General features: G+C 46.5%; 1 protein-coding gene across 1 annotated transcript in view; it reads right to left on the reverse strand.

Annotated features, from left to right (window-relative positions):
* KLHL22 (kelch like family member 22) overlaps window positions 1-23,277 on the reverse strand; it is a 42,743-nt gene that overhangs the window by 16,838 nt on the left and 2,628 nt on the right. Inside the window, exons 2-3 of the mRNA XM_036742857.1 lie at window positions 8,997-9,247; window positions 241-406 (exon numbers count right to left, since the gene is read on the reverse strand). Coding sequence (XP_036598752.1) covers window positions 241-406; window positions 8,997-9,223 — 393 coding nt within the window. The 5' untranslated portion in view covers window positions 9,224-9,247. The remainder of the gene's footprint in view (window positions 1-240; window positions 407-8,996; window positions 9,248-23,277) is intronic.

The raw sequence follows: 23,277 nt of genomic DNA on the forward strand, positions 1-23,277 counted from the left end.
TGGCGAAGGCAGAGAGTGCAGTGAAGAAAGGGCTCAGGGTGAAAGCAGGGCAAAAAGTGGGGTGTTAGGAACCACAGCCAAGGGAAAATCCTGCCATCCAAGCCGCTGGTGAAGCACGAAGGCCTCAGGCCTTCTGTCTCTTCAGTTCATTTCCCTCCTTGGCGATGCCAGCTCTCCTGGCCACCCGTGGTGCCCTGCTATGGCACAGGGCTTGCCTCTGCTCCCAGCCCAGGCTCTCACCTGAAGCTGGCAGGCCGCCACCAGGGTCTCCTGGACATTGTGCAGACTAAGTTCCAGCTCCGAAGTGTAAATGAAATTCAGAATCTGGCACATGGCATTATAGGAAACGCCATGGATCAGGACCTCTTCCTGCTCCATTTCCCGCAGTCCTCCTGCAAACATGCCTCTGAAAAATGAAGACACAAAGGAAGAGGTTAAGGCCATTCACTCTGAACCTGAGGACCCAGGCGAGAAGAGGACAAAAGGCTGGCTGAAAAGATGCCCAGACACCAAATGACCTAAAGGCACCACCAAGGTCAAATGGGAAAGGACGGACTTTGGGTGGGCTAGACTCGACAGAATGTCACCCAAAGGAAGCCACACAAGCATCCACCCAAAGGTACCACCTTTGGGGCCAGCCATCTGGCACTAAGCTGCCCTCCCCTGAGCCAGGCAGGCCACGAATGGCAGAGCCACATGCTGTCACCATCTTGGGAGAACCTGCTCCAGTAGCATCTCTACTGGCAGATCCGTGGGTGACCTCCATGTAGCGAGGACCATGGCTGGCAACAAGCCATACATAGCCAAGTAGGAGAATCTATGAACCACTCCATACTTTACCAGTCCAGACATTTATGGCCTAAATGACTTCTCCCCTCTCTGGCTAGTGATGAACTAAAAGGCCAGGTGAGAATTCAGTCATAAAGAGATACAGGTTCAATTCCAAAGAGTCTCTAAGCCATCCAAAAGCTCGGTGCCAAGCCTAGCATCCCAGCCCCTCAGCAGCCTCAGCCTCCTCCGCCTGGGCTTTGGCCCTGGGTCCCAGCGGCTTCCCTTCAGCCGTCATTCTCTTTGTATCCGGCCAGCACCTTCTATACCCACCCCCATGGCCCCACAGATCCCTGACAGGAAAGGAGAGGAAAGGGGAAGGGGCCGAGCGTTTACATAACGCTTCCTATGTAGCAGGCACCAGGCCCTGGGCCGAGCGCTTTACAAATATGATCTCATTTGACCCTCACAACAACTTTGCGAGGGAAGTGCTATTACTACACTCATGTTACAGTGGAGGACACTGAGGGAAACAAAGTAAGCGAAGTGCTCAGGGTCACAAAGCTGGTGAGTATCTGAGTATGGATTCGAACTCTGGGCTTTCTGACCCAGGTGGCAGGCTGAGACAGGAAGGCACTACCAGCAGTGAAGAGCCAGAGGATGGGGGTTGAACAGAGCAGAATTCAAGTCTTGCCACTGTCCCTTGCTACTGTATCACCCTGGTTAAGTCACTCGCTTTCCTCTGCTGTAAAATGGGGTGGACCTGGAGGGTATGCAGATCCACTGACTTCTGAGGCTCCTTCCCAAGGCTAGGTCCGCTCACCCTCTGTTCCAGACCCCTTCTGGTTCATGCCCTCCAGGACCCCCCAGATCTGCCCTGGCTCCTGGCAGGCCTCCCCTCCAGAGCCTTCCCTCACAGGCCTCTCACTCACTTGCAAAGAAGTCAGGGCACCACCGGCGGACAGAAGGAACCTGGCTCTCATTGAGGGCAGGGGGCCCGGGCTGACTCGAGCTCTGGAGAGGGAGGCAGGGCAGAGAGAACCATGGAGGGGGAAGGCCCCAGAGAGGAGAGTCTACTACCAGCAATGCCTGAATGTTCCCATCCAGGAGGTCAGGTAAAGCATAACAGCCACCTCACTGAACCTCTCTCTCACTAGGATCCCTCCCAAGGCTGTCGTGTGTACGGGAACACCACTAATACCAAGGGAGCAGACAGCCACCAAGTCTTCTGAAGGTGTCACTGCTCTAGTCAATAGCCCTGAGGAGCTCCCCAGCACCCTCAGGACAAACAGGCCGTCCACCTTTCCAGACACCTGTCTCACAGCCCCCCTCTGCACCGTGGGCAGTCCCGCTGAGCCACCACCACAACTGCTGTCCTATCTCCATCTGCACACCTCAGCCCAGGCTCTCCTCCAGGCCCAGAATGCATTCCCTCGCTCCCCTGCGGCTCTTACAGTCACTGGCTTCTTTCAAGGCTCAGCCCAGGCACCGCCTCCTCCAGGAAGCTTTGCCTGATCCCCTGTCTTCAAATCACCAAGTCAGGTCGACAGTGTTTGTTTGAGGCTGGGCCCCTCGAGAGTGGGAGCTCCTGCGACTCACTAGTACCTCCAACAGTGCTAACAAGCAGCAGGTGCTCGCCAGGTGCATGTGTAGTCTTGGGTGGGTTACTTTGTCTTGCTTCCTTTTTTATTCTTTGTTCTAAGAGAGCTCTCTGGGCTGAGGAGGAGAGAAGAGCATGAGCGCCGGGAAATGGGGGCGGGGAGAGGGCTGTAAAAACCAGTTATCAAAGGTTTATTTTTCAAAAACTGTTTGTTCAATTAGATTCTGCTGGTAAAGCACAAATGCTTAGTGGATTCACTCTCCAGAACCAAACAGATTCTCCAGCTTTTGACCAACAGCAAAAGATCATGATGCTGACGACTGAGTAACACAAAGTTATTAATAACAATAAAAGCGGCTCACAAGGGTGTGACAATTTAGGGTTACAAACTGCTTGTCTGGAATTCTCATTTAATTCTAACTAATGCAACAAACACGGATTTAGCACATACTCTGTGGAAGATCCCCAGCCAGGGCTGGGCACTCCAGAAAAGACTGTCTTTCCCAGTGGAGTTGAGTCCCTGAACTGCCAGAGCCCAGCAGTACTCCAGAATCCAACGGCACTCCAGAACCCAGGGGTGCTCTAGAACCAGGGGCATGCTCCAGAACCCAGTGTGCTCTAGAATCCAGCGGCACTCCAGAACCCGACAGTGCTCCGCAACCTGGTGGCACTCCAGAACTCAGGGGCACTGTGGAATCCAGCAGCACTCCCACTCTGTGAAAGTGGCTTGGAAGCACGGCCACAGAAGGAAGGGAGGGAGGAGGCAAAAGGCTGTACAATGAACAAGACACATGTTGCAGAAGGAAATCCGGGCTTTCAGCTGGAAAAGGAGCATTAAAAGGAAGCTCTTCAGCTCCCTCCACTCCATGCAGATGACTCCAGGCTCCCAGAATCGGCCCTCCAGCTGGCATACCATACCATACCATATCCCAAAGGCCAAAGCCCCTCCCTTGAACCTTCCCTGTGACTGGAGAGGGCACCCCAGCCTCCTCAGCTCCTCCCTCTCTCACCCCTATACCCCCAGGTGCTAAGGCCCATCCAGTTTACCTCAGCAGCATCTCTCCAACACATCCCTTTCTCTCCCCTGGTGGCTGCCACTTCCCTGGTGCCAGCTCTCAGCCTTCACACCTGGACTGTTGCTAGAGCCTGGGGTGAGGGTAGGGGTCTCTCCCCAAAGGGATTCTCCTGAAGCCCAGGTCTGACCACATCCTGCTTCTCCTCAAGCATTCCCGTGGCTCCCTATCACCTCCAGGGTCCAAAATAAAGAATTTGGTCGGTGCTCTACAACCAGGGCCCCTCCATTCTCCTGTCTCCATGGCACCTCCCTCCGCTCTGCCTCCCAGCTCTTCAAGACTCATCTCCAATCCTGCCTCCCTCCAGCAGTCTCGGCCTCAACCCCTCACCACCTGCTGGCACCTCGCCTGAGACTGCCCGCCATTCGGGCTGCAGCAACTGTGGCGACACAGAGCTGTTTGTTGGTGGGCTGTCTCCCCCATGGGGATGTGAGCTCCCTGAGGCCAGAGGCCGTGCGTGTGTTCTTCTTTGTATTGTGGCACAGAGGAAGCTACTGATAAATGCTTGTTGACTGACTCAGCTCCATCTTCACTGAAGGGCTGCCACACAACGGAAGGAACGGCAGCTTGCTGAGTTGCTCCACAGAGGAGAGGCTCATTTAGGCTCCACAGTAGGATTCAAGTTCTAGCAAACAGAGCTGTCCGACTCGTGACAGGCAGCCAAGTGTGCCGGGCACACGGTACAAGGTGCTAGACATACGTGTACGAAGTACAGAGGAAGGAATGATCACTATCCAAAGAAGTTTACTTTCTACTGGAAGGTGCAAGTTCAGATAAAAACACACGTAGAGAGGAAACACAGATACAAACCTAGAAGTTAAGGGAAGGCAGCGCAGGCCCAGAGGGCACAGACTGAGCAGGTGGATGGAGTATCGTGTGAGAGAAACAGAGAGAGGCCAGCATGGCTGGACCACAGGTCTTAGGAGGGGGCTGAGGCCAGGTTAGGAAAGTCTCTGAAAGCTGACCAGGGGACTTAAATCTTCTAGTGGTGATAAGAAGCCACCAACGAGGAGAGTCAACTGCTCGGCTCTGTGTCTAACGAAAGTCACTCCGGCAGCAGTATGGACAATGTTCTACAGCAGGGAGACACTTGAGGCAGAAAAACCAAGCGGGAGGAGATGTGGTGAGGACCTGAACCAAGGCGGTCAGATGGGAGATACTGTCAGAGCAGAAATAGAAAGATTTGGCAACCGACAGGACATGGGAGAGTCCAGGAGAATGCCAGGGTCATGAACCTGGGAGATCTAGCGATGGCATCATGGAGTGACATCCTGGCTCGCCCATGAACTAGACGGAAATGAGGCAGACCTGCACTCTCTTCTCCAGAGTCACCAAGTCCAATGGCAAGATAGACATCAGGACGATGGCTCGGGATGTAGGGGGTGACAGTCTCCACTAGCTGACCAAGCTCTAAGCTCCCACAGTGCCTGCTTCAGCTGCCTTCATGACCACTGGAACAAACTGTTCTCATCCGCCCATTCTGCCTCGGGGAGACTTCACATGCTTAGGGCAGACACCCCCCTAGCTCACCAATGGGCTGGAGATCTGTCGGTTACCCTTAACCTAGTTTAACCTGTCTGCCAAGATGGTTTACCAGGGTGTGGCTTCCTGGAGCCACAGGCCAGAGTTGGGTGAGAGATGGAAACAAAGCTGGATGAGCAGCTCTCCCACTGGAGGCACTGGTCCTCCCTCAACACCCTACACACCCCTGCACCTAGATGCCGCCGTGGATAGAGTGCTACTAGCTGGATAACCTTGGGAGAGTCACTCAATTTCTGTCAGGCTGTTTCTTCATCTGCAGAAGGGGAGTAAGGGTTGTCATGAAGATCAATGACTTTCAGAGGTATAGCACAGTCTGGAAGAGGGGCAGGTTTGAGGGGGAAGAAACCAAGTTCACTTCTGGCCATGGAGAGTTTAGGACGCCCATGGGATATCTATCCCATTTGAAATGTCTAGTAGGCAACTGGTGCTGTAAGAAGCAGCTCAGGGTGGATACGGGGTGGGGGGGGGGGGCAGGATACGTCAATCTGATCGTTAAACCCACGGGAGCTACCCCAAAGAGAGGGCGTGGAAAGAAGAGGGCCTAGGACAAAACCTCGGGTCCTGCTCACACTAGGGAGCGTGATCCAGATGGTGAGCCTGGGAAGGGTGGTCAGACAAGGGCAACGTCCCAAAACCCCAGAAGGCCGAAGCTGTCCAGGGGAGAGGGGGTCAACAGGGACAGAGGCAGCAGGTAGGTCAAACCCTCAGCTAAGAGAGATAACCAACGACTCTCAGAGAGCAGCTTCGGAAGAGTGTGGGGTTAGGAGCCAGACTGAAAGGGCGCAGGAGCAAGAGGGGAGGGAGTGCAGGCGCCCAGCAGAAACAGCTTGGCCGAGGGGTGCGGCCAAATGGGAAGAGGGATATGGGCCGGCCAGTAAGGTCGAGGCCAGGGTTATTAAGGACAGAGCACACTGGGGTGTGTTTGAATGCAGCAAGGAAAGAACAGTGGAGATGAAAGAAAGAGACAGAGACAAGAGAGAGAAGGCGGGACTGAGGAATCCACTTGCCAGAGAAAGTGCAGGAAAGGGGATCAGGTGGGCACGTAAAAGCACTGGCCCTGGCAAGAAGGGAAAGAGAGAAGAGAGCAGGGGTGATGATGTCAAGAAGTTCCGAGAGAGTTCAAAGGATATGAACAGGCAGTTTTCAGAAAAAGAAAACAAAGCCATCAACTGTCATAAGGAAACATGTTCTACATCACTAATAATTTTGTAGTTCAGTCATCTCAGTCGTGCCCGACTCGACTCTTCACGACCCCATTTGGGGTTTTCTTGGCAGAGACACTGGAGTGGTTTGCCATTTCCTTCTCCAGCTCATGTGACAGATGAGGAAACTGAGGCAAATGAAGTGACTTGCCCAGGGTCACACAGCTGCTAAGTGTCTGAGGCCAGATCTGAACACCGGAAGATGAGTCTTCCTGCCTCCAGACCCAGCACTCGAGCCCTACACTACCCCCTAGCTGCCTCACTAATAATTAGAGAAATGTAAATTAAAATCACACTGAAACACTGCCTCCCGCCCACCAAAACGGCAAAGATGACAGAAAAGGAAAGAGACAAATGCTGGAGGAGATGTGAGAAAACAGGCCCATTAATGCACTGTGAAGAACCATTCCAGAAAGCCAATTAGAACATTGTGCACAAGGCCATCAGAGCCTTCACCCCAGCCACACTGTTACTAGGTCCACACCCAAAGAGATCAAGAAAGAGCAAACGCAAGCACATGGACAAATATTTCTAGCAGCTCTTTTTGTGCTGGCAATGAACTGGAAGCTGGGGGGATGGATGCCCATCGACTGGGGAACAGCTGAACAAGACGGAATGCTGTTGTGCTGGAAGAAATGACGAGCAGGATGGTTTCAGAAAACCCTGGGAAGGTTTGTATGAACTGATCCAGAAGGAAGTGAGCAGAGCCAGGAGAAGTAAAAACAATACTGTAAAAATGATGAATATGAAAGATTTGGGAACTCTGCTCCACACAATGGCCCATCCCAATTCCAAAGAACCCATGATGAAAGAGGCTTCCCTTCTCCAGAGAAAGAGCTGGCAGCCTCAAGGGGCAGAGGGAAGCTTGCCTGCTTGCTTGCTTTCTTTCTTTTTCTTGCCTTTTTTTGAGGATGGGGCTAATGTAGAAACATGCTTAGCAGATTATGCAATTTTTAATGGGTTTTTGGTTTTGTTGAGTTGGGGGTTTGGTTTTTGGTTTGGTTTTTTGTTGTTTTTTTTTTGCTTTTTCATTGTGTGAGGGAGGGAGAAAGAGAAGGGAATTTGGAACTAAAAAAATTTTAAAGTGCTTTAAAAAAAGACGCAATTTTGAGATAAAGGCATCGGGAGAAGAGGGAGCTAATAGCACATGGACTCAATTGTCTCAGTAAGGAGTCAAGGTCTTCGACTGAGGGGAAAGATGCAGGACTCTGTAAGGAAGAGAAAGTTTAGAATCGTGTCTGGGGGGAGTGTGGTAGGGAATCAATCAGGAAGGAATAGAAGGACTGCCTTGCTGCAGTGAGGGCCCAGTCAGCATCAGGGTAAGAATTCCTCCAGCTCCTGAATAAGAGCAGAGGAAGACTAAGGCAGAGGAATGGAGCAACGAAGCCAAGAAGCAAGGGGCTGGAGAGCACAGGACAAAATGGAAGGGAAATGGCCAACAAAAGGATTGAGACTGAAGAGACAGGAAAGTGAAGTCAGAGCAAGGCTAAGAGAACACAGAGGGACAGAGGGATGAGAAGTCTCGATGGGGGCAAAGTCAAAGCAGATCACAAGCATTAGGGACGACAAGGAACTGGGAGGTTCAGGAGCTCCAGAGTGCATCTATGTGAACCATCAGGTCTCCCAGTACAACGGCGGTTGTAGAGGAAAGGAAGATGGTAGGACTAGAGCCAAGTTCCTTGAGAAAGGAGAGAGAATCCCCTGGGAGTCAGTATACCACAACCACCATCATGTGGACTGGGCAGACTTCAAGAAGAATCAATATAACAGTGTAATATCAATTAAGTAGGGACTTTCTTACTTTTTTAAAATGATTAATTCAGTGTCTTTGATTGAGTCTTACTAGGTGCTAAGCCCCAGGCCCAAACCCCTATCTATTAGGTGCTAAGCCTATGTGGGTGTGAATTGGTAACTAAGGTGGGGCTCCCCATGGGCCCAATGAAAGGAGGTCTGATTATATCTTCACTCCCAAGTAGGCCCCAAACCCCTAGCTATTAGGTGCTAAGTGGGTGTGGGCATGAAGCCCTCGAGGTCCTAGGGGGAGGTGCTAACTCCAGAGCCAATAGTAAGAGCTTAAGTTCTGGTGGCTCAGATGATGTTTAATGATGGCTAAAGAGTGCATAAAAAGGGAAGACAGAGCTATTTGCTTAGGGCTCTCACTCTTGGTGGCCCGCTAATGTGGAGACTCTGGGCAACTGTAGCTAAGAGCCCTCCAGCTTGCCCGGATGTTTGGACTTGGTTAAACTCTGGTAACTATGAATTGGGATTTGAATCAGACAAGGTCTGTCTGTTGATGTTTGTAATTTGTTTGGATTTGCTCTGAAGTTCAGGGTGCTGGCTTTTTCCCCTGAACTAAGTGAATGATATTTGTATGCTGGATTAAAGTAAGATTGTTAACCCCTTAACACTGCTTTCCTTAGTAAAGCAGATCAAAAGAACCTGGGCTTGCAGCGTTCTGTGAGCTGGTTGTTGTTGGTTTTACACCTCCATAGCAGCTGCTAGCTGGATTGTTGAAACAGACAGGGGGAGTGAGGAGTGCTCCCTGTGAGGTAAATAGTGAGCTACCAGCCACTGCTGGTATTCAATAGAAGTCACAATCCCTTGTAAGGCGGGGAGGCCTCATAAAGGCCCCTGGCACCCCTGGGATGGGTGCAAGTTACTGAGAGGCAGAGCAAGAGTGAGCTACATGGACTCCTGCATCGAGGAGAGGCTGCACTAGATGCACCGCCCCCTCCTCATGCACTCAGCCCAAAGTGTGGCCATTGAAGCATAAAAGAAAAAGAAAGAAAAACGAAGTTGCATCAAACTCACCGGAAGTAGTCGCAGGACGCAGCCAGGAGGATGCGATGGGCTTCTATTTGCTTGCCTTCCACCACCAAGACGACATCAAAGAGAATCCCGCTGTCTCGAAGAGCCAGAAGCCCACTAAGTAGGGCCTGGGAATGCTGGGCGCTCCGGTATGTGTTGCTGTTGCAGTGCTGAGCCATGGGCTCAGGGGCCACCTGGCCCAGCTGAGAGGGCTCCTGGTCTTCTGCCATCCCAAGCAAGGTGGCACCAGCCAGCTAGGAGGGCACAGAACAGAAGGGATAAGCGCCAGAGCAGAGGCCACCCAATCCGATCCCCTCCTGAAAAGGGCATTCAGGCCACGTGGGTCGGAGCATCTCTAGGTGAGGCAGCCCCCTCCACTTGGGAACGGCCCTCATCCAGGGCTCCCCATAGCCCTTGGCTTTCAGTAACCCCTCCCATACCCCATCTTATTCCATAGGGCAGGAAAGAAAGTCTAGCATCTAAAAATAAAATAAAGAGATTGTCTCAAGAAGATTATCGGCTGCTTTTCTAATTTTCACAAATAAATCAATCAACAAGCATTTATGAAGCTTTTACAATAGGATAAGCCCTGGGAAAACAAACAAAAACCAACAACAACAAAAAAAACCCTCTGCCCTCAAGCAGACATTCTAATGGGAGAGACAAAATCCAAGGGAAAAGATTCCCATTCAATGACTATGCTACTGTCTGATAAACCCAAATACCCCAGCTTCTGGGATAAGAACTCACTATTTAACAAAAACTGCCGGGAAAACTAGAGAACAGTGTGGCGGAAATGAGGCACGGACTGGCATCTTACACCGTACACTAAGATAAAGATTTAGACATAAAGGCTGGTGTTATGAGCAAACTAGGAGAGCAAGGAGTAGTTTACACATCAGATTTCTGGAGAAAGAAAGAATTTATGACTAGACAGGAGAAAGAGAACATTACAAAATGCAAAATGGATAATTTTGATTACATTAAATTGAGAAGTTTTTTTTCACAAAGCCAATGCAACCAAAATTAGAAGGCTGGGAAACATTTTTTACAGCCAGTGTCTCTGATGAAGGCCTCATTACTAAAATATAGAGAGAAATGAGTCAAATCTATAAGAATATAAGTCATTCCCCAACTGATAGATGGTCAAAGGATATCAACAGGCAGTTTTCAGAGGAAGAAATTAAAAATATCTATAGTCATATAAAAAAATGCTCAAAATCACTATTGATTAGAGAAATGCAAATTAAAACAGCTCTTAGGTACCACATCTGTATTATGAAGGCAGAATTTATGATTTCAAAGAGAATCATATATATGTCTGAACGGTTCAGAACCCCAGGATATAAGGAATTCTCTAAGTAGAAGGCAGAAGAATTAAAGCATTTATTCAAGCTCCAAAGTAATAGACCCATGAACCAGCATCCCCATTTTGATATTTTGATCAAAAGCTTCCAGGCCCAATAAGTCCGCCTCGCAAGAGTAACCAGGAGGCCACAGAAAAACATGATGGCATTAAACCAAATCATATTCATGCTTCCCCTCTCCGGTAAGAAGATTACCCACTGGCCTCAAGTCCTTGCTCAGGGTCGGCTCTGCTATGGCAGCTCCTGGTTCAGCTGCAGCTGTCTCTGGCTCCAACAAAAAATCAATCTTCAAGCTGTCTTCTCTCCTCTTATAGAGTTTTTGACGTCACCAAGCGTCATCTGAATCTCTGGTGATTGGTTCTTGAGTTGGCCCCTCCCCTTAGGACCCTGGGAGGTTCACATCCACATAGGTTAGGTTAACACCTAATAGGGCATGGCTCTGGAGTTAGAACCTCCCCTTAGCCAGCCCCAGCTTGGGCCCCACCCCAGTCACCAATCCACACCCACATAGGTTCCACACCTAATAGGGCTTTGGGCCTGGGGCTTAGCACCTAGTAAGGCTCAACGAAATACACTGAGTTACTCAAAGAAAACAAAGGCCATTTTGCTTACCAACACAACATCACACCTACCAGACTGGCTAACATGACAAAACAGGAAAATGATAAATGTTGGAGAAGATGTGGGAAAAGTGGAACTAATGCATTGTTGGTGGAGCTGTGAGCAGATCCAATCATTCTGGAGAACAATTTGGAACTATGCCCAAAGGGCTATAAAACTGTGCATCCCCTTTGACCCAGAAATACCACTTCTAGGTCTGTATCCCAAAGAGATCATGAAAAAGGAAAAAGGACCCACATACACAAAAATATTTATAGCAGCTCTTTCTGTGATGGCCAAGAATTGGAAATTGAGGGGATGCCCATCAGCTAGGGAATGGCTGAACAAGTTGTGGTATATGAATGTAATGGAATACTATTGTGCTATAAGAAATGAGGAGCAGGCAGACTTCAGAAAAACCTGGAAAGACTTATATGAACTGATGCTGGGTCAAGTGAACAGAATCAGGAGAACACTATACGCAGTAACAGCCACACTGTTCGATGACCAACTTTGATAGACTTGGCTCTTCTCAGCAACACAAGGATCCAAGACAACTCCAAAAGACTCACGATGGAAAATGCCAAGCACATCCAGGGACAGAATTATAGAGTTTGAGTGCAGACCGAAGCAGACGATTTGCTCTCATTTTTTTCTGTTTTGTTTCTTCTTTCTTGTGGTTCCTCCTATTGGTTCTAACTCTTCTTTACCACATGACTAATGTGAAACTGTTTAACAGGAATGTATATGTAGAGCCTATATCAGATTGCATGCTGTCTTGGGGAGGGGGGAGGAGAGGGAGGGGGAGAAAATTAAAACTCAAAATCTTACAGAAGGGAATGTTGAAAACTAAAAATAAATTAATTTAAATAAAAAGATCCACATAAAAAATATGAAGGCTAGATGGAAAGGAAAGCCTAACCAGCTGGAGAGAACAGGAAAGGCTGCCTGCCTAAGGTGGTGGCTAAGTGGAGTCTTGATGTGAACCAGAAATTCTCAGAGATGGAAGTAAGCAAGATGATGCACCCCAAGCATGGGGGACAGCCAGCAGGAAGCCATAGAGGCAGGAGTATCAGACTGGAGGGGCAGCACTCACCAGGTAGGAGGGCAGAACCAGAGAGTGTGTGAGAGTCAGGGGTCAAAAGGCTAGAAAGGGAAGAAGGATAGAAACTGTAAAAAGTTTTAAATGCCAGAGGAGAGTGTAGACGTGATTGGGGTGGGGGGGGGGAGATGGAGATGGAGAGAGAGAGAGAGACAGAGGAGAGGGAGGTAAGCAGGGAGAGAGAAGAGAGAGGGGAGAGGGAGGAGGGAGGAAGAAAGAGAAAGAATATGCATTGGGGGGTTCGAACAGGTTGACATGACAGTCCCCTTAAAAATACATTTTAGAATTTCACAAGGAACTGAAGTCAAGTTCACTGGCCTAAAACATGCCAACACCATTCTCTTTCCTTGTTTGAAAACCAGGACACTGGTTCACCCTTCTCCAATTCTGTCGTATTTTCCCTATACCTATTCCCATCCCCTTTCTCACCCAGGCTGGAAGCTCAGGAGCTATTCCAAGGGCACCATGCCATCCATTCTAGGCCAGGTTTCCTGTCCTTGGACAGCCTGATGGGCCCTGCTCCTGACGGCGAGAGCTCAGCCCACTGAGTTCAGAACCACCCAAGCTCAAGCTCCACCAGCCTCAGCCTTGCCTCCAGCAGCAGAGATAACAAGGGCGAGGCCCAGTTATCTAGGATCAAAAATCACTAACATTTGTTACAGCAGTGTGGGGTTTTTGTAGAAGGATGTTAAAAAAAAATACTTGATAACAGAAAGAAATTAATTTCAAAAACTCACTGCCAGCGTGGGTCAAGACTGCCATGTGCCAGTTCTGCAGCAGAAGCCTAGGATCTGGCTCATGGGGTCTGGGCAGCAAAGACAGATGTAGGCAGCAAGTCTTCTCTATCTCTTCCCGAGGCCTAGCTACCAGCTGCCCCTTAGAGTCCATGGGAAACTAGCTTTCCTCTGAAGTTTAGAAAATCTGCTCTCCCTTAATCTAATCTTTCCTTCTTCCTTTTCCCCTCCTACTCACCAGCCTCCTCGGTCTCGCTCACCATGCCTTCCTGGAGCTAAAGCAATCTGTGCCAAAAAAATACCCACTTGTTACATATTCCCCAAGCCCTGATCTCCTACCAAGCGAAGACAAGCCCTTAGCATAGCGCCAGGCACACAGTAGGTGTCCTATGAATGCTGCTTCCCTTCCTTTCCTTACCCAGGCTACTGACTTCTCAGGGTTATCATAGAGATCAAATTCACAACAGAGGAAACTGCTTTGTAAGCCATAAAGCACTACACCAAAATGAGCTTTTATTACCAGGTCAGCTCTAAGGTCTCCTGAGCCCAGGTGGCAGTCCTCTTACTCACTCTCTGCAGGAGGCACATGGGTGTGTGCCCAGCCAGCTCTGAGAGGCAAGTGAGATTCTGGGCCTGCAGGGGGGACTCTGAACTGGTCGAGAAAAGCTCAAAACCGTCCCAAAGCCAGGCTTCCAGTTGTGAGTGAGGCTAGAAAAGCTCTAGATGAGCTCGGCTGCTGCCAGGCTGCTGCCAGGCTCAAAAGGGGGCCAAATTCTTGTGCCATACCAAGGCATGGAAAGTCAGAACATTCAAGACTGAGGGCTGAGAGTGGCCTCCAAAGGCCTAACGCGGCTCAGTGACCTGCTCCATATCACCAAGGCAATAAGTGGCTGGGAAAATTGCTTCTTGCTCTAGACCCTGATGTTACACAGCTAACGATGGGACACCTATATTAGCTGCCTTACAGGGTCTCTGCAATTTATTTTAAGATGTAGGCATCTTCTTCCTATTGCTCAGTGTCTAATCAAAGAATATAAATAATTTTAATAACAATATTCTCTTAAGTATAGGCAACTTAGCATAAGAGATAGATTTGGCCTCAGAGTCCAAAAGACATAGATCCCAGTCCTGCTTCTGACATGGCCTGGCTGTGGGCCCTAAGCGAGGAACAGTAATGCATTGTTGGTGGAGCTGTGAACTGGTCCAACCATTCTGGAAAACAATTTGGAACTATGCCCAAAGGACTATAAAACTGTGCATCCCCTTCGACCCAGCAATAACACTGCTAGATCTGTATCCCAAAGAGATCAAAGAAAAAGGAAGAGGATCTATTTGTACAAAAATATTCTTAGTAGCTCTATTTGTGCTGGCAAAGAACTGGAAATTGATGTGCTCTAAGAAATGACAAGCAGGATGGTTTCAGAAAAAGCTGGGAAGACTTGTATAAGCTGATGCAAAGTAAGGTGAGCAGAACCAGGAGAACTCTGACCACAGTAACAGCACTATTGTGTGAAGATCAACTGTGAATAACTTGGCTACTCTGATCAATACAATGATCCAAGACAATTCCAAAGAACTCATGGTGTTATCCACCTCCAGAAAAAGAACTAATGGAGTCTGTATGAAGATGGAAGCATAATTTTTTCACTTTATTTTTCTTGTTTTGGAGGGTTTGGTTTTTTTGCAACATGGCTAACATGGAAATGTTTTCCATGATTTCACATGTATAACCGCTATCATATTTCAAGTCTTCACAACAGGTTGGAAGGGGGAAAGGAGGTAGAGAATTCAGAATGCAAAAAAAAAATTTAAATGAACGTTAAAAATGAATAATAACTTTTAAAAAAATTCTCTATTCTAATAAAAATCATGGGTTCAGGCCCTGAAATAATTAGGAAGACACATGATTGAAAAATCACTTCCATGATCCACTCAGAAGTCAGTGATAAGTGAATATACAACATGTGCTATTACAACTCAAACACAGGGCTGGTCTCCATATCTCAGTCCATCCTCTTCTCCCATCTCAGAGGAACAGGTGTTCCTTTTCCTCCTCCTCCTTACAAGGCCTAGCCTTCTTCGCCATGCTCTTAGTTCCCCTCTCCCTTCTCCAGGATCCCCCAACAATTACTCCCACTTTCTTTTATTAATCTATTTTAAACTTAAATAAAAAAATTTAAATACACAGTAAGAACAGAAAAAGAAACATTATCAACTTAAATATTAAAACAAATACAAAATAAGAAAAGAAAAAAAATTTCCATGTGCACAGCAGAATGTACGAGAGGATTCAAAATATACAGCAATAAATTCATTTCAACAAAGCCTATATAATAAATGCTACACATTGTGGAGAGAGCTGTCCATTTTTTCTTTGCTTCCTTGTAAATTTTCTTTTGTCCTCTGCTGTGCATTTTACTTTGTTCTTTTCTTCCCCCTTCCCCCGCCACTCCCAAGAATGTACAATTAAGCACAGAGATATATATGTGTATGTAAATATACACACATACATGTAATATGCATATGTATACATATATACACATACACAGACATATCTATAATCATATCCTTATACATACATTCATACATATCTATGTAAGCCTGTACTGTACTTATTCATCCTCTGGTTCTCTGAAGGTGGGTAACATCTTCCTTCATAAGTCTGAGTCTTTCCATATCTTTCCAAGTCCACCCAACTCATCATTTCCTAAACCAGAGCAATATTCCATCTTTATACGTCTAATTATTTTAACTAGTCTAAAACAGTATTGATTAACATGGCTGACATAGTGTAGTTTCCCTATTTTTCTCTTATGATTAAATCTATTTTAGCTTAAACTTTGTCTCAGATCATGATTACTACCCCTGCTTTTTTCCCTAATAAATTCTACTCCCGATCTTTATTTTATGTTATTAGCTCTTATTTCCCATACCTCCTGACTCGTCTGCTTTGCTTCTACCAGGTATCTTGCCTTCCTATTACTTAACCTACCCTCCCTTCAAGGATCTCTCCTTTGTCCTCCCATTCCTGTTAATCTAAACAACCTTTTAGTACCCCCCCTTCTCCTATTCCCTCCCCTCCCCTCTAAAAATCCCTCCCTTATCCTCTTCCGCTCCCTACCCCCTTAGCCTTTTCTTTCTTTCTAAAGCTAGAAGACCTTTATACTCTTCTAGATATGTATGTATTGTTCCCTCTTAAACCCATTCCTGGTGAAAAGCACAATTCCAGAACTACCAGCCTTCCTTCCCCATCTAATTCCTCTGTGTCAGTTTTTCCTCTCACACCTCATTTGTATAAGATAGTCACTCTTTTTAGTTGTTCCTAAATGGTTATAATTGACATCATATCATACTCAGGTCTACCCCAGTCTTTCTTACAAACTACCCAATTACTAATGACAATCTTAGACATACATTTTACATTTCTTCATATAAAAGGTAAACAGTCTGTCTTTATTGAGTCCCTTATAATCGGCTTTTGATATGTACTGCATATTTCTCTTGGATCTTATATGTCAAATCTTCTATTAAATTCAGGTTTGGCTTTTTTTTTTTTTAACAAAACACTGAAAGTCTGACTATGCATTAAATGCCCATTTTTTTCATTCAGGATTATGCTTAACTTTGCTGGGTATGATTATTTTCAGCTGCAACGCTGGTTCTTTTGCTCTTCAATATATAGTGTTCCAAGACCTATGGTCTTTTAGTGTCACCACTGCTAGGTCTTGTGTAATTCTAATTGTGCCACAGCCATATTTAAATTGTTTTTTCCCTTGTTGTTCATAAAATTTTATCCTTGAACTGGGGGTTTCAGAATTTAACTATGATATTCCTTTTGGTTTTCCTCATAGAATCTCTTTCAGGTGGTGATCAGCGAATTTTTTTCTATTTCTACTTCCCCCTCTTGTTCTAATTCTTCAGGACAATTTTCTTTAATTATTTCTTGTATTATTGTAACAAGATTCTTTTTTAGATCGTAGCTTCAGCTAGTCTGATGATTCTTATGTTTTCTCTTCTTGATCTGTTCTTTACATCAGTTGCTTTTCTTATAAGATGTTTCACATTCTCTTCTATTTTTTCATTCTTTATTTTTTGGTCTATTTCTTCCCCTTGCCCAATTCTGATTTCCAAGGAGTTGTTTTCTTCCTTAAGATTCTGGATCTCAGGAATATTGCAGCCAAATTCTAGAGTTCCCAGGTCAAGGAGAAAATATTGCAAGCAGCTAGAAAGAAACAACTCAAGGATTGTCGAAACACAATCAGGATAACACAAGATCTAGCAGCTTCTACATTAAGGAATCGGAGGGCTTGGAATATGATATTCCCGAGATCAAAGGACCTAGGATTAAAACCAAAAATCACCTACCCAGCAAAACTGAGTATGATACTCCAGGGCAAAATATGGACTTTCAGTGAAATAGAGGGCTTTCAAGCATTCTTGATGAAAAGATCAGAGGTGAATAGAAAATGTGACTTTCAAATACAAGAATCAAGAGAAGCATGAAAAGGTAAACAGGAATGAGAAATCATAAGGGACTTACTAAAGTTGAACTGTTTACATTCCTACATGGAAAGATGATATTTGTAACTCATGAGACTTTTTTCATTATTAGGATAGTTGAAGGGAATACACATATATATGAACTGAGGGCATAGGGTGAGTTGAATATGAAGTGATGATATCTAAAAAATAAAATTAAGGGGGTGAGAGGAATATATTGGGAGGAGAAGGGGAGAGATAGAATGGGGCAAATTATCTCACATAAAAGAGTCAGGAAAAGCTCTTATAATGGAAGAGAAGAGGGGGCAGGGGAAAGGGCATGAGTAAACCTTACTCTCATTGGATTTGGTTTAAGGAGGGAATAATATACACACTCAATTGGGTATCTTACCCTACAGGAAAGTAGGGGGGAAGGGGATAAGAGAGGGGGGGGATGATAGAAAGGAGGACAGATTGGAGGAGAAGATAGTCAGAAGCAAACACTTTTGAAAAGGGACAGGGTCAAAGGAGAAAATTGAATAAATGGGGGACGGGATAGGATGGTGAGAAATATAGTTAGTCTTTCATGACATGATTATAGAAGTGTTTTGTAAATTGATACATGTATAACCTATATTGATTTGCTTGCCTTCTCAAGGAGGAGGGTGGGGAGGGAAGAAGGGAGAGAATTTGGAACTCAAAGTTCTAAAAACAAATGTTAAAAACTGTATTTACATGCAACTGGGAAATAAGATATAGAGGAAATGGGGTATAGAAATCTATCTCGCCCTACGAGTAAGGGGAAAGGGGATGGGGGGGGTGATAGAAGAGTGGGCAGACTGGGGAAAGGGGCAATCAGAATACATGCCATCTTGGGGTAGGGGGAGGGGAGAGGAGAGAAAATTTGTAACTCAAAATCTTGCGGAAATGAATGTTGAAAACTAAAAATAAATTAATCTTAAAAAATAAAATAAAATAATTTTTTTAAAGATTCTGGATCTCCTTTTGTGATCGGTTGCCTTTCTTTTCATAATCTTGTTTTTCTTGGATTGTTCTTATTTTTTTTTATTTTTTCTCAATCTCTCTCATCTGATTTTTAAAGTCTTTTTAAAGTTCTTCTATGAATTTTGGGGGGGGGCAGGTAACCATTTGACATTACTCTTTGGGGTAGGAAAGGCTTTTTTGCTTCAGTATCCTCCTCTGAAGATGAATCCCAGTCTTCTCTATTCTCATAGTAACTTTCTTTGGTTGGATTCTTTCTCTTCTGCCTGCTCATTATTTTTAATTTGTAGCAGTTTATTTTTTGTAATCACCTCTAGTCCTGGGGTATGGGGGATGGTGCCTCAGAAACAGAGAACTCTGCCCTCCTCTAAGTGTCCACAGCCAGAAGGTCCCTGCCCCACTGCTTCTACACTCATGGGGTTACGCGCTGGTTTCTTTTCCCCTCACCCCAATTTACTTCTCACCCATGGCGGCATCTTGGCAGCACAGCTGAGTCTGGGGTTCCTTATCAGCAGAGGTTCCCTTAATCCTCCCTGGCTCAGAGCCCGACTCCACACCCAATCTAGGAGGTGAAAGTTCTGTGGCTGAGGCCACATCCCGACCCAGCTAGCCCCAGGGCTCACCACTGTTGTTTAAGAGGAACTAGCCTGGAGGTGTTTACACTTCACAAGGACCAAACCTGGTCCAGGGATTTTGGTCCTGAGATTTTTCTTCAGATCTTCTAAGGTGGTCACAGGAGTCCCCAACTCTGGTTTATTTTTACCACTTTATGTTTGCCCTAAGGTGCTAGTTTATCTTGTTTGTGGGGGAAATCTGGAGAGCAGGGAATTTTCTGACCTACTCCACCATCTGCCCAGAATCCTCTTCTTCTGCTTTCCTTGTCTCAGCCTGGACAACTGGCTCCTTCTACGGTAATACTGTACATACAGGCCTCCTCTGTCTTAACCCCCCACAATATCCTTCTCACTGCTGCCTTCCCCCCTCTCTTCCTCCTTTCCTTAGCCAACTCCGCAAAGGGCTCTTTACTTCCCCCTTAGCCTCACCTGCTTCGTGGGCTTTGGCCACCATTCAACTCAAGCTGCTTTCGAGAGTTCCCAGTACATCATCCCCTGACCTTTTCTCAGCCTGGGCTGGGCCTCATTTACCACAAACTCCCTCAACCTGTATCTTCCATGACACCACTGTGCTGACTTCTCTTCATTCCTCTCCCTGACTCCTGTCAGTCACTAGATTCTTCTTCTCCCTCCTCTGTAAACAGCGGTGTTTCCCAAATGTCTCAACTCCCGCCACTGCAACGGTCACCCTCTATCCACTCACTGGCAGCAGCTGTGGCTAGGACTGCCCCTCCAGACTGGGCCTACCTGACATTCTCACCCAGATACCCAATTAACACCTTGAACACCCCAGGTGACAAAAACCAAGCTCACCTCTGCCTGCAAACCAATTCTTCTGGACTTAGCATCCCTGTCTCACAGTCCCGCCCCCCTCAATTTTGGACTCTCCAGATATCCAAATCTAATTAATCAACTCCAATAGCACAATAGCTTCCTGACCTGTCACCCTGAGGCCAGCCTCTCTCTGTACTGGAAAGGCTGCCAGATTAATCTAGCAAAAACAAAACTCTGACCAGACCACACTTCCACCAAAAAAACCTATGGCTGATACAGGTCACCAGCTGAACTCCTTCACTTGGATTTCAAGATCCTCTGGGAGCTGCCCCCACCTCACTTTCCAGGCTGACCTCATCTGGGGCTTGCTTTCCCCTCTCTTCTCCAAGTCTTCAGCCCTGAGATACCCTGAAGGCTTGGAGAGCTACAGCCTGTCCCTTCTCCCACAACTCCAGCCTTCCACAGCCTCACCTTCCTTTCAGCTCCTGCAGTTTACCATCACTCTGTCATTTAGTGCTTTCTAAGGGCCAGCTTGTGACATCTCCATAGTCTATTTTAATTGAACTCAATGTGTGTTTATCTTGTCTGTTCAACTAGACTGTAAGCTCCCTGAAGGCAAGGTTTACATCTTATGCTTCCTTGTAATCCTCATTGTAGCTAACGGGGTAATATAACTGATAAATACCAATAAAAATTTGATTTCTGCCCCGTGCCCCAGAAAAAAGCTTTCTGGCCTCTGTTCTGCTACAGCGTTTCCTTGTCCCTGGAATTGCCATCTCACCCCAGCTCACCATGTCCTGGCTGTATTTCACAGCCCAGATAAAATGCCACCTCCGCCCCCACCCACAAGATATTTCTTTCCCCCATACTCCTCTGGCCCATCACTCAACAAACACTTATTAAGGGCCTACTATCTGGCAGGCATTGTGCTATGTACTGGGGATACAAAAATCCTCCCCCCGCCAAACGCACACACACATACATTCTCTTCTGAACTACAGTCACACATCTCTAATGCCATTCATGGGGACATCTGAAAACAGACGTCCCACACACAAACAATCCAACTACACATCCAAAGGAGAATTCACTATCTTCCCTACTAAACTCTCCCCTCATCCCAATCTCTTACTGTCAAGGATCCCACCACCCACCTAGTCACTGAGGCTTACAACCAGCCTTGTGTTAGCCTCGACCTCTCTCACTCAGCCCACACATCCAATTCCCTGCAAAAGCTTGGCATTTCTACCTCCACTAGGCCCTCACCACCTCTCATCTGGACTGCTGAGCCATCCTGCAAAATCCACATCACTGCTCACTGAGGTCCAATAGTACCCTGTTAACACCAGGATCAAAACCAAAGTCCTCAGATTGGCATAAAATTTGTCCTACCCTGGCCCCCTCCCAGCTTTCCAGCCTTCTACCTGACTCTATCCCAGTTCCACTGGCCTCCTGGCTGCTCCTTTACCTCCCAAGTGGAGGCATTTTTACTGGCTGATCCCCATGCCTGGAACACTCTCCTTCCTCACTTCCAACTCCTAGTTATCCTGGCTCCCTTTAATAGGCAGCTCAAACCCCACTTTCTGCCAGAAGACCTTTCCAGGTCTCCCCAGCTGCTTAGGGGCAGACTCCCTCCCTTTCTACTCTGTATATATTTTCTATGTACCTAGTTGTTTTTTAATTAAATTTTATTTAATTAAGAGCTACTTCCTCTTCCCCCTGATGAGAAAGCAAAAACAAAAAACCCTGTTGCAAGCAAGTATAGTCAAGCAAAAGAAATTCCCAATTGGCTATACCCAAAAAAATATGCCTTGATCCACACTCAGTCCATCACCTCTCAATAGGATGAAAGCAGATGATCAACTGTGAATGGCTGAGCTATTCTCAGATTCCAAAGAACGTATGCTGAAAAAAGTTATCCACCTCCAGAAAAAGAACTGGTGGAGCCTGAATGCAGATCGAAGCAGACTATTTTCCACTTTATTTTTTTAATTTGGATCTATGTCTTCTTTCACAACATGACTAATATGGAAATATGTTTCGCATGATGGCATTTGGGAGGGGGAAAATTTGGAACTCAAAGTTGTTTTTTTAAATGAATGTTACATGCAACCTTTACATGTAATTGGGGAGAAAAACAAAAATATTATTTACAGAAAATAAATAAGGCACGAATGCAGGCATCCAGCTTCATCATGAGCCCCCTGGCATCATGGTCAGTCACTGTGCGGAGCACAGTTTCTAAGACTTTCAAAGGTGTATGTCTTTATAATACTGTTGGTATTGTAGAAATTGTCCTCCTGGTTCTGCTCATTTCACTTGGCATCAGTTTGTGCAGGTCTTCTCAGGCTTCTCTGAAACCATCTCCCTCCTTAGCATTTCTTACAATGCCAGACATCCTTAGGTATTTCCCTGCTGTTTTTCTTAGAATGGACAGAAATCTGGTTTTTTGCTTTGCCTCAGTGTCCCCAGCACTCAGCACAGTGCCTGGCACGTGGTAAATGCCTTCTGAACAACACTCTGAGGGGTCCAGGTAAACATCTAAATAAATATACTGGAGGGAGGGCCACTTACCACATGCCCTCTTATCCTATAACTATTCCCCGCCCCCCCAATAACGCTAGAACAGTCTATGGTTCTCCCAGTGCCCTTATAAGGCTGCTTGGTCAGCTGGATTACATTACTAGCCCAAGTGCTTATCTCAAGAAACCTGAGGGCAAGAACATATGCCTAACCCTTAAGATTTCGCTTTCTATGTATTATCCAATTGCATGCTTACACCAATTTGAGATATTAGGATCCAGGTTTCAAAGACTAGGAAACTCAGGCTGAGGCAAAGCAAGGAACTTGCCCGTGGTCCCGAAGAGAGGACAAACCAGAGACCCACACTGGACCCAGCTGTCTCCCATGCACTCTAAAGACACCAGCACCAGCGTTCTATACACCTCTTTCTACACAGGGCCTTAGCCCAACACTTTGTACAAGACTGAGGCAAACAGCTATTGAGGGGATGACTGGGAAGAAGTGGAAGAATATCTGGAAATGATGCAGCTAGGTCCTTACTGGTTGAGTTTGGACATGCCCCACCGCAAGGAGCATTCAGAACGTCTTCCTCTTCTCGGGCTCCAAGCTCGTACACTGCCCCCACTTCCAACTCTAGCTCTGAGAAGAGAAACCAACCAGATCAACCAACAAGAAACCCAGCTTCTTGGCCGCTTCTGTCCTCTCCTGGAGGGAGAGTCTTGTATTTAATGTGCCCCAGTGCTTGCCATAGAGCCAGGCCAAGGGTAAGCACTTAGATGCTTTTTCATTCATAATGGCTAAAGTTCCTCTAAAAAAACCCCGTAATTTCCTTATTACTCCCTTATTGCTAACTCATGAAAAGTGGCGGTATTGTTTCTAATTTCTGTTTCTGTGTTTCTATGTTTCTTTTGAGGTAAGCGGTGAGAAGGGCAGGTTAGGTGATCCACATCCCACCCCCTCCACATTCTCCTCTGCCTGAAAAAGCTTCTAAGCCACAGAGCCAGTCCAGGGACCCTTCCTTCTTTCTCCAGAACATTCTGAAGACTGCATCATGTCATGGAAAGTGATCTACATGTGGAGCCCAAAGGT

The sequence above is a fragment of the Trichosurus vulpecula genome, chromosome 1 (assembly GCF_011100635.1).
Source record: "Trichosurus vulpecula isolate mTriVul1 chromosome 1, mTriVul1.pri, whole genome shotgun sequence".
Classification (NCBI taxonomy): Eukaryota; Metazoa; Chordata; class Mammalia; order Diprotodontia; family Phalangeridae; genus Trichosurus; species Trichosurus vulpecula.